Here is a 19,046-nt window from a genome sequence, read left to right as displayed (position 1 = left end):
GTGTTATTATTACACGGAGACCATAAATATAAACATGTTTTAAACCTTATTTTCATATCCCAGAGACTAAAATCCTTTCGGCCGCGTATGTAACCCAGTTTTGTAACCAGGTACAAAAAAAGAAAATTTACTCTTTTCTCATAACCAGTTACAAACCAGTAAAAATATTTAGAGACTTAGAAATATTTTAAATAGTTACCATAAAAGAATTTATATACATAAGTTACAATGTCATTAAAGCCAGTAAAGTCGTTGAAATTATGGATGGAAGTCATGGAAGTTGATTTTTCTGAGAGATAAACTGTTTATAATGTTAAATAATTGTAATAGTTCTGAAGTGTATTTTTTTTAATTTTATGTAATATATATTGTCATGTTTGTGTCACCACAAACACCCGTCTTTATGTGGGAGGAGGTGCGCTCGTTCACAGAACAGGGACTAACAAAGGTTGCTGGGTGGCTCCACAATAACTTACTCACCCTAAACACAAGTAAGACCAACTATATCTGTTTTACAAAATACAACCGCACACAGCCAGGCATCGACTTCACAATAAGGATCCACACTTGTCAAAATAGCACTCAAACTGAGTGCTCCTGTACCGCCATAGATAAAGTCGAGTGCACAAAATATTTAGGTATAATGCTGGATCAACGTTTAACTTGGTACTCTCACACAGAATGTATTATGACGAGAATAAGAAAACTTATCTGGACTTTTAAAAATTTAAGGCATGTAACTACTAAGGACATGCTAAATAAAATATACGTTTCTCTGGTTCAATCAGTTATAACATACTGTATTACTGTATGGGGTGGTGCCACAAAAACAAAATTCTTAGAACTAGAGAGAGCACAAAGGTCATTGCTTAAAGTCATGTACTTTAAACCGTACAGATTTCCTACCACTGACCTATACTTATCTTGCGATTTGTTGTCTGTCAGAAAACTCTATATCTTAAAACTAATTATAAAAACTCATAAGAAAACTCCTTACAAACCAATAATAGATTCTCGGCGTAAAAAACAAACCAAAATAATTAACCCCCCTATTTTCAAAACAGTATTTGCAAGGAGACAGCAGTCAGCACAATCTGCTAATCTGTACAATGCGATAAACCAAAATATTGACATTTACTCTACCACAACCCACGACTGTAAAATTAAGGTTGTTAAATGGTTGAAAACAAAAAGCTATTTTGAGATAGAAAACTTGTTGCTAAATACTTAACTACCCAATCCATGCGGGTTTCAAACACTTACACGTGTAACATACGTGCACACACAACACAAACACACACACACACACACATAAACACACACACACACACACATACACAGTCGCTCACTCACACGCGTTCATGCATATTTATACGAGTATCTACTTATAGGTTAATTATAAGAAGCAATAACTCTCTGTAAGCTATGCCTTTTAGAACCATCAAAATTGTAACAACTTAGTGAGTACCTAACTAATTTAACTTAAATCTTATACAACTTAATAGAATATAACTTTTATGGCCTGTATATGTAATGTACACACCAAAATTGTAAGCTACCACTACGGGAGAGCGGTGCTTCTTAATACAAGTATATTCATTACTTAAAAAGAGGCATCGGCACAGATGTAAAAAGTTACTTATAAGTTACGAAATAAATATTTTTCATTTTCATTTTCATTATGTGTATCTTTAGCGATAAGATATTATAAAACTTCGAATGACGATTTTTTTTAGGAAAAAATGAGTTTCAGCCAATATAACAAAACACGTGCTCATTATTTTTCCCTGCTTTCAAACATATACTCAAACCAGCCATTAACTAGCAAGTTGCTTGAGCATCACTTTCTATAGGAGTTGGAAGATTTAGTAATTTTTTAGTACTTTAGGGGAGAATTTCTCCCAATAGGTTGAGTTTGGGCAGCTAAAAAATTACGTGTCTTATTTTAGACTACTATATAATATATATAAATATAAATCAAATCGGAACCGGACGGTGGGGTACCTTTCTTTGTAAGTTTGTAACTGGTACAGTCAGCGTCAAATACTTTGTAGCAGTCAAAGTGGCCAAATAGTTCTGTACACCATACTAAATATCGGGTGTACCGAACTATTTGGCTACTTTGGTTGCTAAAAAGTATTTGACGCTGACTGTACCGAGAAACGATAAAACTCTTCTTTTGTAACCTCACAGCGGTTACAAAACATACTTACAAAAGCGGCCGAGAATGTTTGAGGTTGTAAGTTATGAGAAAAGAGTAAATTTTCATATTTTGTATCTGAGGGCCTACCGCGAACCACGTTCGACGTGTTGCCTCTCTGTCGCACTTGTAAATTCGTACGTGTGACAGGGAGGCAACACGTCCAACGTGGTTCGCGGTAGGCCCTCTGGTTACATACGCGGCCGAAAGGACTAAAATGATGGTCGAATTGGCCAATTTGCTACCCCATTTATCTGGTGGGCAATGGAAAAAAAAAAACCATTTAAAGCGAAGCTCTTAGCGCACATCTTATTCAAATAAATAAATTATTTATCGAGAAAAACAGGAGTACATTTACATTCGCTTAAAATTATTTTTTTATTCAGTAACAGTAAGATGCAGATATCTCTACTGCAAAGAATACGATACTCACTAGTCTAACGTATAGCTGCGTTCCTGTCAATTAAGTACGGTGTGCGAAGCTCTTTTCTTTACTAGTGGTAACATAGTTTGGCAAACACAACTTGTCGGTCCATGTCCATTCGGCCAGTAAGAACCAGGGAAATTATACGCATACGCACTAGCACGCAAAAGAAAGGGTTACTGATTCTTTCTGTCTATGCTGGAAACGAGACCGTCCTGGGCGTATTTTTCCGTTTCACCAAATATCAGCATATCATTATCAAAATATGTGTTCATCACTTTGTCTCTAAGTGGCAAAAATGTTCAGTGTTTGATATTTTTGCAAATGAACCATTTTTTACATTTCAAATATTGTTAACGATGTGCTGATATCCCGTGAAATGAAAACGATCATCAAATCGGGCCCGAAATCGGGAAGCGTGGATGTAATTGGCGCTTAAAAGCCTATCCAGACGGAATATCGGTCGATTTCATCAGACGATAAATTTTGAAATGTAAAAAATAATACTTTGTCTCTAATTGCCGAAAATGTTCAATGTTTGATATTTTTGCACATGAACCATTTTTTTACATTTCGAATATTGTAAACGATATGCTGATATTTGATGAAACGGAAAAAATATTGTTTTTCGGGCCCGAAATCGGGTCTGATATCATGCCTGATAAAGTGTGGGTGTAATTGACATTTAATTGGCCCTTGATATCAGGGGGCCTGCCACGAAAACCGAAATTTGCAAATTGCGGCGATCTTTCTTCTTTAGAAGACGTAATTAGAGTGACAGAAAAATGCCCGCAATTGACGAACTTCGATTTTCGCGGTTAGCCCTGACTCGATTTCGAGCCCGAGAAATAATATTTATCTGTTTCATCCCGCAATCGGAAGTGTGGATGTAATTGGCGTTTTACTTAGAATTATTATTATTCTGTACATGCCTTAATGCATAGTGAAGCGAAAATACTTCTTTAAATAATTATCAAAATACGACGTGTATTGCATGATCTTAAACGGCTTAAAAAAAACAAGGCAACGTGAGCTTGTCATTCTCATTGAATTTGACATTTTTGTCAATCTAAAAATAATAAATTCCTTCCAACACCGTATTTTATTCAATTTCAAGAACATCAAACTTTTAAGAACAGGATGTCGGACGTAAAGATCGTCGCGGCGTCGATCGTCAGCTTCCTAAAGCAACAACTTGAAGGTTCGGAACTGAGCGCTGACAGCCGCGAGAGCGTTGAAGTCGCCGTGCAATGCATAGAGACTTCGTTCGAACTTGGGGCAGCCGACTCGGCGCGTGCCGTCGACCTGCTGGCGCTCGTGCGTAACACGAACACCGCGGGCGGCGTCGCACCGGGGCCTGTCAGTGCAGCTACCAGTGCTGCCGCTGAGCAGCTTAAGAACGAGGGTAACGACCTGATGAAGGCGGAGAAGCACCGCGAGGCACTGGAACGCTACTCGCGCGCCGTGGAGCTAGACCCCCGAAATGCTGTGTATTTCTGCAATCGCGCTGCCGCTCATTTCAAGCTGGGTGAGCACGAGGCGGCGGTTGCCGACTGCACAGCAGCACTCGCACTGCAACCTGACTACAGCAAAGCGCACGGTCGTCTTGGACTTGCATTGACCGCGCTCGAGCGACATCGTGAGGCGCGCCAGGCATACGCGCGCGCTGCGCAACTTGAGCCAGACAACGAGTCGTACCGCCAAAACTTGCGTCTCGCTGATGAACGGCTTGCTGCGCGTGGTGAGCGTGGGCCTGTGGACCTAGGAGGGCTTCTGCAAAACCCTGCTTTGCTCAATATGGCTACAGAGATGTTGGCAGATCCCAACATGCAGAATCTTATCTCTGGACTTATGAGTGGCACACAAGCACAAGGAGGAACAGCTGCAGCGGGTGCTGGTGGTATGAGCGCATTGTTGGAGGCAGGGCAGGCTCTGGCTCAGCACATGCAGGCAGCCAACCCCGAGCTGGTGGAGCAGCTGAGGCGCCAGGTGCGCCCTCCTGGGCCCACACCACCACAGTGAGCAACATTACAAGCCTACTCTTTGGGACTCTGAGCTAACCTGTGTTTTGTCTCTCATGGACGGAATGTTGCTAGCTATATAACATTTTACTCTCCATTCCAAATAAATCTACATAAAAGGAAATTAACTTTTTAACACTGCCTTTTTTTAAATTATAAACTATGAAATTATATTTCAGTGTTTAATACATGAATGGTATATTTTCTAATGTAAATATGCCATTTTTCAAATTAGTAGAATTATTTTACATAGATTAAAGTCATTGCACATACATGCTATAATTTTAATCGTGTAAATAAATGCCTAAGGTAAATTAAAATTTTACTGAGTACTTTTTGTTAATTTTGGCAAATGTACTTTTACCATTGACTGAATATTAAAAGATCAATGACCATTTGTATAGATTTATTGGAACAAATCAATCATTATTCATCCACTCAGTTTCCTGTTTGGTTATAGAATTAAGTTACTCTTACAGATATGGGATGTAGATTTTCTTATAATCAAATTATTTATTTGGTGAACCTACTTGATATATGCATTTATTTAGAAACAAATTATGAATGTTTTTCACAGTATCCCTGAAATTTAGATAGGGTTGGGTTGTTTGCAAGTTGTGGTGATATTGGTATGGGATCATAAGTTGTATGATATTGATATTGTCATATAAAACAAATTGCTCCAACCACAACTTAGCACAATGGCAACGAATATTTTGTCTTAAAGCTTTCATATAATTAACTAATTCTAAATAGTCCTAGGGGTTCCAGGGTGCTTAACTAATTATTAATGCTTTGTCGTGGACGAAACAACTGTTACTGTCCCACTAGTATGGAAGAATGGTAGGGGTAGATGACTACACTACCCTACGGAGCGTTAATGATTAGCATGTTAGCTAAGCACCATGATACCCTTACATCAGTGCTGTAAAAATTTGCATTTTGTGTGTTACATAAACTTACCTAAATATGTTGTATGTCAGATCACTATTGCATGGTGCTATTTGTACTATTGAAAACATTAACATACTGTACTACCAGGGCCGGATTTAGGGAAGGGCAACCGGGGCTACAGCCCCGGGGCCTCCACAAAAGAGGGGCCCCCACAATAGAGATTTCGGAAAATTTACCATTTTATTTGGAAAATAATTTGGGGCCAGGGGGCCTCCACTCCTTTATTGCCCGAGGCCTCCAGACCTCTAAATCCGGCATTGTGTACTACACTAGTAATAGACTCATCTTTTATCCATGCATTCAACTACATTGGAAGTCATAAGAATTCAAAATATATGCAGTGCAGTCCTGCCTGTAGGTACTGTGCTGGCAAACATGTAAATAAAATACAGATGTGTATTGCATTAAATGTGGGCAAAAATACGTGTAGTCTGTGTAATTTTGTGCAAACAATTTGCTCATAAGTCATAAATACTGCAAAAAGTTCCCTTCCAGGAACAACCTATTCTGTTCACATTAGTGTTTTTTCCATGCATGTGAAGATTCTCTAATAAAAGGACTTTCATGCACCTTACGCTAAGGGGCATTATCATCTATGTGACTATGTGATTGATCATCTTGTTTGCATAGATGGTTTGGACGCTGACTATACATATGCACAATGTTATGACAGCCGCCGCGGGCGTCTCCACGCGACTATCTCTAGCTAAGATATGAAACTGGTTTTGTTAATAAATTTATTTGAAAAAGTTTTGGGTTTTCTTGGTCATTAGAACAGAATAACCACATTGGGCTCATTGAATTGAAGGGTGCGTTTGGTATGTTGATGAGAGTTAGGTAACAGGTTGAGTTTAGCAAGTGCAATAGTTTGCCATGTTGCAATGCCTTGTTTTCCAGTATATATAAGTTACCTATGTGGTTTTCCTTGTAAAACATATGATGACTCGAGTTCTGCTTTCTAGCTAACTTTAATAGTCAAACTCAAATCGAGCATGCCGTATCAGCAAGTGCCTATTACACTTTGTGGTGGAAGATTTCTTTCTAAGAAAGAGTCCTTTTTAGAGACTTCCCATTCTTAGTCACACCTTACCTTCCGCATTGCCAAACGGCCTGATTTCCGCAAGCCAAAACCAGCTTTTCTGAGAATTGATATGAAATGCTAGGCGACGACGACGGTACGTTGGTGCGGTTTGCTCCGTATCTTCGTCCGGAGCTGCGGTCTGCGGTGCACGATGATCTGCGTTTATGAACAAAGTCCGTACGGTACTACGGAGCTCAGTGTGGCATACCTTCTTGCGGCCCAATCGCATCTCCGTCCGAAAGCGCGGGTAATTCCCAATAGGTAGTTACCACCAAGCTACTGTTACCACTTACCAGTGGTACTTACCTAACTACTGGGTTTTTTTTCCACCTTTTGCCAGTGGTAACTACTGGAAAAAAAAACACTATTCCCATCCCACAGGGAATGTTTTTCCTCAATAGTTACCACTGATAAAAGGTGGGCTTTATTTTCTCAGTATACCTTGTTACCACCAAAATGTTGTTAGAGTTTAATACCTACCTACTAATAAAAACAGTAGAAGTAGTAAGTATAGTATAAATATAGAGTACTTTAATAAATAATTATAAGTCAATTAGTGTTTTAGTAAACTGCCTTAAGTGATTAAAAATATTAAAACTTTTACCGGTGCATGTGCAAAAACGGTTTTTTTTTATACGAAAAGGTAAGCATTTGACCACAATCTCACCTGATGGAAAGTGCCGATGCAGTCTAGGACGGAACATGCTTACCTAAAAGATGTCTATCTATTCACTCTCGATTTAAAAAGGTCCAAGTTATAGTGGACTGGGAATAGATTTGCAGGAAGTGAATTCCACTCCTTAGCCGTTCGCATGATAAAGCTGGATGCGTAGCGTTTAGTGCGAATCAGTGGTAAAGTAACGACGTAAGGGTGAAATGCAAGTCCGCGTCTAGTCCCACGGTGGCAGAACGGAGATGGGGGGATAAGATTATGTAATCCCATCGCACACTCCCCGAAGTGTATCCTGTAGAATTCCGATAAACAGGCTACCTTTCTACGGTGTTCTAGGCTCTGCAGTGTAGCCTCTACCAATCTCGCATCCCCAGTAAGCTTCCTAGCGCGATTGTCTATAGAATCTAGGGTGGCTAGCTGACACTTGGCGGATCCATCCCAAAGGCGACTGCAATACTCCAATTAACATTTAATAATTAACATTTGGATGAAATTTATCTTATTTGACGATCGGTCTGGCCTAGTGGGTATTTAGTGACCCTACTTATGAAGCCGATGGGTTCAAATACCGGTAAGGGCATTTATTTGTATTATGAGCACAAATGAGCGTGTATATATATCGTTGTCTGAGTACCCGCAACCCAAACCGCCTTCTTGATCTTACTGTCAATCTGTGTACGAATATCCTGTAATATTTATTTCTAAGATATCGTAAGATACCAAAAATTATATTATAGCTTCATGTGTGGACTCTGTCAAATGGTACGTAAAATATATAATCGTAAAATATATTTTGGTATTTTATCGCTCCGTCTGTGACGAGCTTAACCCGAAAGCTCGAACCGTCGTGCGATTCGCACGGAGAGGCGGAGCCAGTGTGTTATACCGCAGAGTTAAAAAACAAAGTTAAAAACCGCAGCACCGGACGCGGCTCCGAAGTGCAGAACAGTGTGGTAACCACCTATGTCAGTGGTGGATGATCCGAACAGGTTGTGTAACCTGTAAGAACTCACGTTGCCATACTAGTTGTATAGATACCTATGTGGATAGGTACTTATGTTAAGACACTGACTGTACTATGGGATACCTAATCCACAAGGATGTGATCTTCGTTAATGCAGGGCGTCACAGCGTTTTTTGCTGTTGCGTCGCCATTGCATGTGCGCTGGCAGGACGACGACGCGCGACGCTCAAAAGAAGCTATGTGGGGTGACCCTTAGGGCTCTATCCCCTGCGGAGACTCCTCGATATATTTTAACCCCCTTATTCATAAACGTCTACTAAAGTTAACAGGCCGCTAATAATCGTTTGTCCCTTTCCATCATACCAATACGTCGGAAAGGGACAAACGATTATTAGCGGCTTGTTAACTTTAGTAGACGTTTATGAATAAGGGGGTTAGACTTTATTTTTTATTAAGGTTACAGATATTTCAATAGTAAATTGTTGACAGACATTACACGAAGGAATATATTTTATGTGTGTTTTGACGCGTGACGATCGCTTTTATTATAAAAGCAATTATTGAAATTATCACCACTAGGTGGCGTTATTTAAAAGCGGGCCATTTACAACTAGGGATGAGTGAGACAATAGGTATACTTACTTTACTCTTTGGTGAGACAACATTACTTATATTCAGATTACTAGTCTTGGTCAGATAATAATTATTTCGCGTTAGTTCGTGTCGTGTATGTACTTATACCTAAAATTGAGGGAATGACAGGGTAGGAAAATAAAATAAGTATTAACCATTGAATTCTTATCTATTTATTACACTCTATGTATAATTTACGATATTTTTAATAAATTTACATATAATTATGTACACACAATAGCAAATGTAAAAACGTTCATTGCGTGCCCCGTCCAGTGGTAGCAAACTTTTTCCGAAATTAATCTCGAAACCGTGTGATCACACGGAACGACGCACAAAATGCATTCCAAATATCTAACGCATATAAAAATCTGTACCTATTTACATAGAGTTCCCGCGCGGCGGGCTTCATCTGCTTGAACAGAGTAGATATAATAAATATAAAAGCTACTGCCGAGACCGGGCGAGCGAGCGGTCTCGTCGACCGCTCTCTTCTTATTGTAGCAAAGGCACTGAACAATCTGAAGGTTTCATATAAATGCAATAGTTTTAGGTTGAGTGACTGTTATACAAAGTGTATGTTTCATACCGATACCGATCGATTGACTTAAGCTGAGGTGAATTCAGCAAGTAATGATATCTAATACCATTTTTGTCTGTCTTATCCGAAGAGCTTACATACACATAATAATAATAAAGCTATTAATTCGAAACATATAACTTTCAAATTAACATTTTATAACTATAATTATCTCTCACTTCGCTGTGCCGTAAGGCAAGGGCCTCTGGATGAGGGTTGCTGCATATAGGCCTAATGGAGACAGTTGGAGGAGGCCTATGCCTCCGCACAGCATGCCGAACTACATACATATACTTTATCTGTCATTTTTCAGGTCACTCCAGCTTTAGAGAATCGACGTGTATAACAGTAGTTACCTTAGAATGTTTAAATCAAAAAATATATGAAAATGACTGAAATAATATTTTTATTTTATTTTGTTTCTGTCTGATCCAGAATCAACTAATAGGAACCACCTTAGAACTGTTACTGTTTCAATTAATAAATTACTTACCTATAAATATAGTGAGGACAAAAAAAAACAGGTGAATGATGAATATAATATTATGAACTAATACCGATGAGGATGTAACTAAACGTAACTTTTAGAGCACCAACTTCACCTTGCCAAATAAATTAAGTAGTTAAGTTAAACATCGGGAGCAACGTTTAAGATTTAAATATGAAATAGTCTCTCATGAAAACAAAATCTTACTAAAATGTATATAAATAATGTAGATATTGCCATTAAATAATTGCCACGTCCTGATATAATTTAAAAATCATTCATCTCATTAGACTCATACGATATGCTTAATGCAGTTTGTATTAGAGTACACACAGGTGGAAGAGGCACGCCGCTCTCTGCCACAGAACAAGGGTAAGGAAAGCTGCAGACAGCCACACAAGCGAGTGGGAGGTGTGTGCGCGACGCGGTCTGTGCGCGGCCGCCGTGTATAAACGAGTCCCTCACAGCAACGATCACACAATAACTAAACATAACTATATTTTATCATACGTATTTTCAACGAACATAAAATATAATTTGTTTTTACAACAATTCGCAGATAAACAATCATTCGCGGTGTATAAATAGGTTTTATTATTATGCACGAAAACCTCTGCATGGAAATCGAATGGACCCATTGACGCAGTTAACCGGAGCACCCGTTAGCGGAAGAATATAAAATTATAAAGCTTAGATAATGAACATTCCTTTAATCTTAAATTACTTTAGGATACATGTATCTAACCTCTTTCCGCCAAGGGTCGGTTTAGATTGCATCATCGGATTAATTCGATTAATCACAAGGTTCCAAACGACAAAGACGAAGGCAATGTAAAATATTAGAAATTCATCTATTTTTGCAGTACGTGCTAATTTCTATACTTTTTTTAAATACTTTCTAGAACTCTCATAGGACTGTTGAATATCTGTCAGGAGGCTCAGGGAATTCTACAGGATAAATGGGTAGATATATTCGCCTTCGTCGCTGCTGATGGACCGTAACCTTACCAATCCTTTTACGTCTCAGTTCCGCTTGGAGGGCGGCACGAGATGAGGCGGCAGGTCCGCGGGCAGGTCGTGTCCATCGATCTTCACCTGGATGAGGTGCATGGCGAGGGCGAACTCCTCGTCGTCGAGGAACCCGTCCTTGTCGATGTCGGCCAGCTTCCATATCTTGCCCAGCACCGAGTTGGGCAGCTTTGACTTCACCATCTCCGTCTTGGCCGCTGGAGACAAACCGCCAGACAGCTTAGCAACTTGGTATCATCTAACTTACACTATAAAGCTTTATTGAGAAAATTGTTACGTTTAGTTACGTACAGATTGAATCAGAAAAGCTGGCTTCGATATCTATAAAAATTTTGATAGTATAATACAATTCACGCTAGGTCTTATGAATCGACCTGTAATTAAAATTGAAGTTTACAATACAATAACATCCGTTTCATATGGATTTATAAAATATTTTTGAAACACTTCAACCAAGGCTCGGAAACCGGTTAAATTCCCAAATCGTTATCATGTACTTAGCGCAAAACCTTTTAATTTCGGTTTCGATCCAAAAACCGTTATATTTAAACCGGTTTTCATGAGAACAGTTCTTGTCAAATTAACCGGTTTCTTCCTATGTGGGTGTCTATGTTTACTTGGCACACCACCAGGCCGACCGTCGATCGATTTCGACGCTCGTCGATTTAACCGGTTTTTGTAGGTTACAATAAAGTTCTTAAAACGTTCGCGTTCTAATAAAGTTCGGAGGAAAACCGAAATAAACTGGTATTTACCGGTATTTATAAACCGGTTCAGAGCCCTTGACTTCAACTTAAATTTTTGATGTAATAGGAAGGAATCAAATGGATTATTATTTTAAATCGGCAATAAATCGCCAATACCACGTAAAATAATTCAATTTGGATGAACACCACGCTTTCAATATGGAATTTTGGCTTTCAACTCAATTTATAGACACAATTATAACATAATAATATACAAACCTATCAACCATAACAAATAAATAAATAAAAATTAAAACCCTACGAAATAACTGATAAAGATGAAGAATTCGATGCCCGTTCCCAATGACGCCATTCCAAGATATTTGGTTTGTTAAACCAAATGCCAAGGGTTATTTTATTGGCGTCAGCATTAATCAACCATATTATTATTATTATTATTTACGTATTACAAACCTATCAACTGTAATAAATTCAACAAGTTAAACTTAAAAATATACTAACAATTAAAAGCCAATAAATTAACAAAAAAGAATAATAGTAGGAATTAGTTATCATGAAAATTAAGGAACTTCATCTTATTAAGAGGCGTCAACGCTGCTTGTAAGTCGTTTCAGAACTTTAACTAAATTAGAGCGAGTGAACAGCTGGCGCAGTGACGCTATCCGCACCAGCTCCTCCTCGGGCCCGAACGCCAGCGCCTTGGACTTGTCCAGCCACGATTCGGGTGTTCTCTCCAACACAAACTCTAAATATGGCTCCCCAGTCAGCACGTAAGCCACGGACATGAAAACAACCTCCGCTGTTATCGTTATTGTTATTATATTCAAAAGCAACAAAAATATAAACTTGACCGAGTGAAGAAGTGGTCCAAAGAAATTAGACTTTTCTTCTGGCAAATCTAGATTGTAAAGCGGAGCTTGTTCTACGCTCAAGTCATCTTCGGAGCTATCGCTAGTTGTTATTTTATCTGTGAACGGGGACTCTGGTCTACTGGGGATGTACGTGGAAGTCCTATCTACACTAACTCGATTGGACGGTAGACTATGAATGGAAACAGCTGATGAGAGCTTATCGCTACTAGACTGATCGTTCACTAAGTAATGCGCGATTAAGTTACAGTTGTGCGTGGCCACAGTTAAGGCGCCTGCTAGTCTATGGAACTCCTGGTCGGAGGATTGGTTATTGTTATTGGAAAGCGACATGCAGAGTTCTGTGAGCAGAGAGCAATTGTGCGTGGAGGAGAGCAACGCCTGTAAGGCATCGTGTGCTCTAACCCCTGTGAGCGTGAGAGACGTACCAGCACCCGTGACTTTGCCGTCAATGGGGTTGAGTCCTCGGAAGATTTCATCGTAGCGTGGCTTCTCGCGGCTGCAGATCCATTCGGGGTCGCCGTGGCCTGCGTCAACACCCTCCCCGCGTCCGTAGCCGAACGGTGACACCTGATCTTCTACGCCCTCAAACGCGCCGCCTGAAATGATACGATGACAATGATATACAATTTTCTATAATAGGCGTACTGTTATAAGTCTAAGTACCTAAGTATATTGTATTTGAACATCAGCTTCTAAAATTAATCAAAACGCCAGGATCCATTAAAGACGCCTTGAATTTTAAGCAAAGTTAATGAGAGTAACATAATAGTATTTTATGTGATTGCTACATAATGAAAGGCAATAAAACACAAGTGTGGGTTTAAGAAACAAGCGAAGTGAGTTTCTTAAAAGGACCACACGAGTGTTTTAATGCCTAATTATGTAGTTACATACGCTATTTTATCTACACACATATTATACACTTTCTATGATATATTCACTAACCCAAATTACAGCGAACATTGGGGATCTTTGCTCTTTTGGCGAAACTCGTGGATATGTGGCGGCGTCGCCGAAATATGTTTATCGCTCATTTTAAAGGAAACTTTTGCTATAGTTACTTTAAAAACAATAAAACAAACTCATTGTATACTTCTGATATTATTTGCTTCTGTATTATGCTATGCCATATGATTGAATAAATAAATTGTACATATACTTATAAACTAATTAAGAGATAAACTGTACGTCAAATGGCGGTAAATAAAAACTTTTTTCACGTATGTCACGCATTCGTAGTTTTTTTTTTAAATTCAGAGACAAACTAGAGTCGGGGCCTATTTCCGTATCGTTCGATACAAACTAACATGCGAGATTTGTCACAATTGTATGCAATTTACATTTCATGTCGAACAAAAAGGCATCTCGACTGATATTGGAATAGAGGTCAAATCTAATTGCTTTTTTTCAGAGATTTTAGAAATTTGAATGTCATTAGAAAATCGATTTTGATGTAGTAATGAAGCAATTAATAAATCACAGATAATAAATTTGTTGTAACAAAACAGTTTATCGTAATGTTGGCCATTATTTACGGATTTTTAAGGCATCGTAGAAGGTTTATGATATGTGTGTAGATACATATATAAAATTAATTTGTTTATGAAGTCATTGGTACGTAATTCATTTTTATTAAACAGTTGAACTTAAACAAATACTTTAGAATGTTATCAAAAGAACCGGTTGTTAATAAAACAAGTGGAAGACCGTGAAACTTAACAAAGTCCGCGTTACTTCCTCGTGCACCTGTGGGCACGTTTCAGCACCAATGCCAGATCAACAGTCAATACATATTGTTATTATATTATAACAAGCTGCAAATAATACAACGGAAGCGTCAGCTAAACCATAAACAACGTGACCGCATCGTCGTGCGAAAATTATTGCACCGGCGCTAACTAGCCACTAGCATAAGCACCACATGCGTAAGGTACCTCCTTTAAGTGCCTAATCGCACATAGAGCCTAGAAATTGGGCTTCACGAAGTAATCGGCAAAAGTGTGGCAGGCAATGAGTCAGGCGGACTAAAGCCCAATTCGGTGGCTACCGATCGTAACAGTGAACAATATGCGGGAGTCAATAACATATAACTTATTATTTCATACTTATTATAACATATAACTTTTTCATCACGTAATTACAGAAAGAATAGCTTTCTACTACGAGCTGGTAAAAGTGTAAATGAACTAACGAAGGAGCGGGATGTATTAGTGGTAACACGTTAAAAAAAAATCTAGTGCCAACCACCAATTATTTGTTAACCTGTTGCTACCGGTGGGAACCTATAATTGGCTCTTTGTTATTTATATATATAGCTATTGTGCAATTGATAGCTGTTGGTTCTCCGAATAATAAATAAATAAACAAATAAATAAATAAAGTTTTTTTGTGAAGCATTAAACTCACTTCGACGCCTTAAGTAGTGTCAAGAAATGACAGCTCAACTAATAGAGGTAGGCTAATAATATTTTGAGTAATGTTAATACACAAAGAAGCTCCGTCAACGGAGACTCCATTGACAAAGCTAATAGCATAATATATTATAGCAGAAGGATACCAGAGTCATTCATAACCTATATAGGCACAAAACTGGGTGCAGCTAGTGCTTGCACTACTGACAGGGTTGTCGCTCTTCGATATCCGTTCTATTAATTATATTTTATATGATATAAAAATACATATTACGACCTCAGAAAGCGGACGTGCTGCATAGTCCCGGTCCACACACAACACAATTTTAAATAATTAAAACACTGAAAATGGCGAAAGTGACACTCCAAGCTATAGAAAAATTAATTCAGAAGGCATTGGAACCACTACAACAGAAAATTGTCGAAATCCAGATAAAAATGGATGGAATTTTGGCAAAAGTTGAATTGCCTAACGACAAAATTCAAAGCAAACAAAACCAAGAAAGCGAAGCACTTCGTCAATCGAAGCCATCCGAACTGACGTCGTCCTCTGCATCGAAGAGCAAACCAAAGGCGCAAGCAGGTCCCGCACCAACACGAGCGACAGAGACAACATCAGCGCGCGCTGCGCGTGCGAGCGCGAGGTACGCAACGGTGCAACGTAAGTCTCTATCAGAAAAACCGATCTCACCTTCTGTCACCTTTGCACCACAGCGTAAGTCCTCATCGCAGGAGACCGCAGTCCCTATCCCGCAACTGGAAACCCCCGAGAGCCGGCCGAATACACTCGAGGACGCACCGAATATCATCAATGGTGTGTCGAACGTCACCGATAGCATGCCGAATACTTCCGAGCGACATCGGAACAATAACAAATACGCTCAAGCGTGTGGAGCCATAAACCGCGCGGGTCAAAGCGCGAACATCAGCGACAACGACGGAGAGTGGAACACTATGGTACGAAGACGTAGAAAATCAGCACAACAAAATATCATGGTAGGGACGGGCAGCGAGGATCATCATGTTAAGGCGGTGGAAAACTATAAATACCTGCAAGCTTGGTCATTCAGGCCAGAAACTACGACAGAAAATGTGTTAAGTTTCTTAAAGAAAACAATAAACTCAGATGACTACTTCGTACAGAAGAGAGATATTAAAACCAAGAGACATGCTTCATTTCTAATCGGAATTCCGGAAAAGTCTTTCGATGTGTTTAACTCGCCCACGGTGTGGCCACCACGCGTCAAATTCACCGAGTGGTTTCGGCACCAGCCCCGCTCGCCGCGGGGCTGCACCGATGCGCGTAAGCAACAACGCGAATAATCTACCCGCCACCGCCGCCGCAATAAACACGATCGCTCAACGAATTTCGCATGATATAATTATATGCCATCAGAACATCCGCGCTTTAGACAATAAAACGCAACGACTTGAATTTCTGCTTCAGAATGACTTAGCGTGCGATGTCCTAGGCATAACAGAACATTGGTTGACCGAGAGTAAATTGAAGTGCGTTCATATTGACGATTTCAAATTAATATCTAGTTTTTGCCGAGCGGATAACGAGCACGGAGGCTCATGCTTATATGTACGCGAAAACATTTTAGCTATTGAAAATCATGACCTAACCGCCTTATCCGAGAAACGCTATTGTGAAATTTCCGCAGTAGATCTCTTAGATTTAAATTTAACTGTGGTATGTTTATACAGATCTAATTGTAAAGTTAGTAACAATGAATTCCTGTGGTACTTGGAACGCTTACTTGATAAAATATCCGATCTCGACCGGGATTGCATTATAGTAGGGGATACTAACATTGACGATATGCATAATAACTCTGGACTGGCACTGAAAAGGTTAACGGACCTTCTCAACTCCCACGACTTTAAAAATGAAGTGAATTTCCCTACGAGAATCACAAGCGCGACCGCCACTAATCTAGACCACGTATACTGGAACGGCACGCGCGGCGCGCTGCGCACAGCGCCGGTGACCACGCTGCTCAGCGACCACCTCGCCGTGCGCACCACGCTGCGCCGCCCACCGCCGCCGCCACCGCGGCCGCGCCAAGGTCGCATATACTCGCCGCGTAATTACGCTAGCTTTACCTCCGCTATACAAAGCGTGGACTGGAAAGTGTTCATACAGCGGAGCGAGACGTCGAGCCAAAAGTTGATTATGTCCATAATAAATATAATTAAAAATAAATTCTTAATATGTTTTCCCGTTGTTCCGATTAATAATCGTAAAAAAGATTCTTGGGTGACGGATGACATTTATCAATATAAAAAATTACTATTTGACATTACCGAAATTGGAAAATTAGTGCCCGACAACAGTACGATATCAAATATAATACACGACATGAATAATAAATACTCGAAACTATTATACATTAAAAAATCTTCTTATTATATTAATAAAATACAAACCGGCAAGAATACTATAAAGTCCATGTGGAACGTAATCAATCGAGAAAAGGGAAAAGCGGTCCGCGAACCGCTCGAGTTCACGGACGTTATCAGGGACTCCGCAGGTAATCCGTTTCCTTCCAAGAAAGATGCGGCCGATGCGATAAATTGTAGATTCGTCGCGGCGGCAGCGGCGTGCGGCGCGCGACCCGCGGCGCGCACCGCCGCGCTCGTCGAGCTGCGCGCCGCACGCCCGCCCGCTGATCGGTGCATCCGACTGAGGCCTTTCACGCCGAGCGACGTGTTTACCATCATCACATCAGGTATTGCAAGGAAAACCACGAGAGACATCTTTGATATTTCTGTTGTCATGCTCAGGGCGGTGGCCGCAGATCTAGCACCGATACTGGCGACCGCGTACAATAGGTGTATTCGTGAAGGAGTATTTCCAGAGGCCCTAAAGGAAAGTCGAATAGCGCCACTATTCAAGGGCAAAGGCAAGAGGGAAGACATGGACGCATACCGACCAGTAGCGATTATCCCCGTCCTAGCTAAAGTCTTTGAATATGGTCTCAGCGCGAGGTTAACAGACTTCCTCGAATCCACCGACGCACTCTCCGAGCGACAATATGCGTATCGCAAAGGTCGATCGACGTCAGCGCTCACGCGCGCGGTTGTGCGCCTGATTCTTGAGGCTCGCGAAACCAAAAACCAAGTCGCAGTGATATGCTGCGACCTATCTAAGGCTTTCGACTTGGTGGATCACTGCGTCCTAGAAGATAAGCTGCGCCACTACGGCATTGATGACCGAGCACTGAGTTTGATGATCGACATGCTGCGTAACAGAACGCAGGTTATCGTAGCGGACGGGGGACGCCTACGTTCAGACCCGGTTCGAACCCACATCGGCGTAGCGCAGGGATCGTCCGTCTCTAACATACTGTTCTCACTGCTGCTGAACGATCTACCTGAGGCAGTGCACAGCGGAGAGACATTCATGTATGCGGATGACGTAGCAGTGGTGGTTACCGCCCAGAGTTGTGACGCACTTAGCGACCGGCTAAACATTACTGCAGGACTTCTCTCCGACTGGTTCAGTAAAAACGGCCTCACCTTGAACATACGGAAAACGCACTTTGTTCACTTCGACCTCTCGGGAAGGGAAACGAGGTCCATGTCTGTGTGCGCAAATGGGCTGAATATCAAGCAAGCTGCGAGCTCAACTTTTCTGGGCTTCGAACTGGACAGGGGACTGACTTGGGCGGCACATATTGATAAGGTGTGTAATAAGTTGTCAGCGGCCTGCTTCGCACTAAAACGTCTGGCTCGGCTATTGCCTCGCGATATGCTGAGAGCGTGTTATTTTGCATCGGTGCACGCACACCTGCAGTACGGGACCGAGCTGTGGGCCCGAGCCGCGGATTGGGAGCGTGTCTTTCGGTTGCAGAAGCGTGCCGTACGGGCTATAGTCCGAATCGCACAAACCGAATCGGCGAAACCGCATTTCAAAGCCTTAGGCATCCTAACCCTGCCGTCGTTACTAATCTTCCAAGCGGCAATATACGCGCGCTCACAAGCGGACAGCGTCCCAGCCTTGG

General features: G+C 40.7%; 2 protein-coding genes across 2 annotated transcripts in view; one reads left to right on the top strand and one right to left on the bottom strand.

The window, feature by feature from the left end:
* Nucleotides 1-3,605: 3,605 nt before the first annotated feature.
* LOC133534492 (small glutamine-rich tetratricopeptide repeat-containing protein alpha-like) lies at nt 3,606-6,348 on the top strand. The gene has a single exon (XM_061873646.1). It carries the CDS (start codon nt 3,765-3,767, stop codon nt 4,644-4,646), a length of 882 nt encoding a protein of 293 aa, XP_061729630.1. The 5' UTR covers nt 3,606-3,764; the 3' UTR covers nt 4,647-6,348.
* Nucleotides 6,349-9,100: 2,752 nt separating this feature from the next.
* The window catches only part of LOC133534487 (EH domain-containing protein 1), a 37,062-nt gene continuing 27,116 nt past the window's right edge, over nt 9,101-19,046 (bottom strand). The window contains exons 2-3 of the mRNA XM_061873641.1: nt 13,051-13,221; nt 9,101-11,243 (exon numbers count right to left, since the gene is read on the bottom strand). Of these exons, the coding sequence (XP_061729625.1) occupies nt 11,041-11,243; nt 13,051-13,221 (374 nt within the window). The 3' untranslated portion in view covers nt 9,101-11,040. The remainder of the gene's footprint in view (nt 11,244-13,050; nt 13,222-19,046) is intronic.

This window comes from Cydia pomonella, chromosome 2, assembly GCF_033807575.1.
Source record: "Cydia pomonella isolate Wapato2018A chromosome 2, ilCydPomo1, whole genome shotgun sequence".
In the NCBI taxonomy this organism is placed as follows: domain Eukaryota; kingdom Metazoa; phylum Arthropoda; class Insecta; order Lepidoptera; family Tortricidae; genus Cydia; species Cydia pomonella.
The sequence above is the reverse complement of the archived record's forward strand: the minus strand, read 5'-3'. Positions and strand labels throughout refer to the sequence as shown.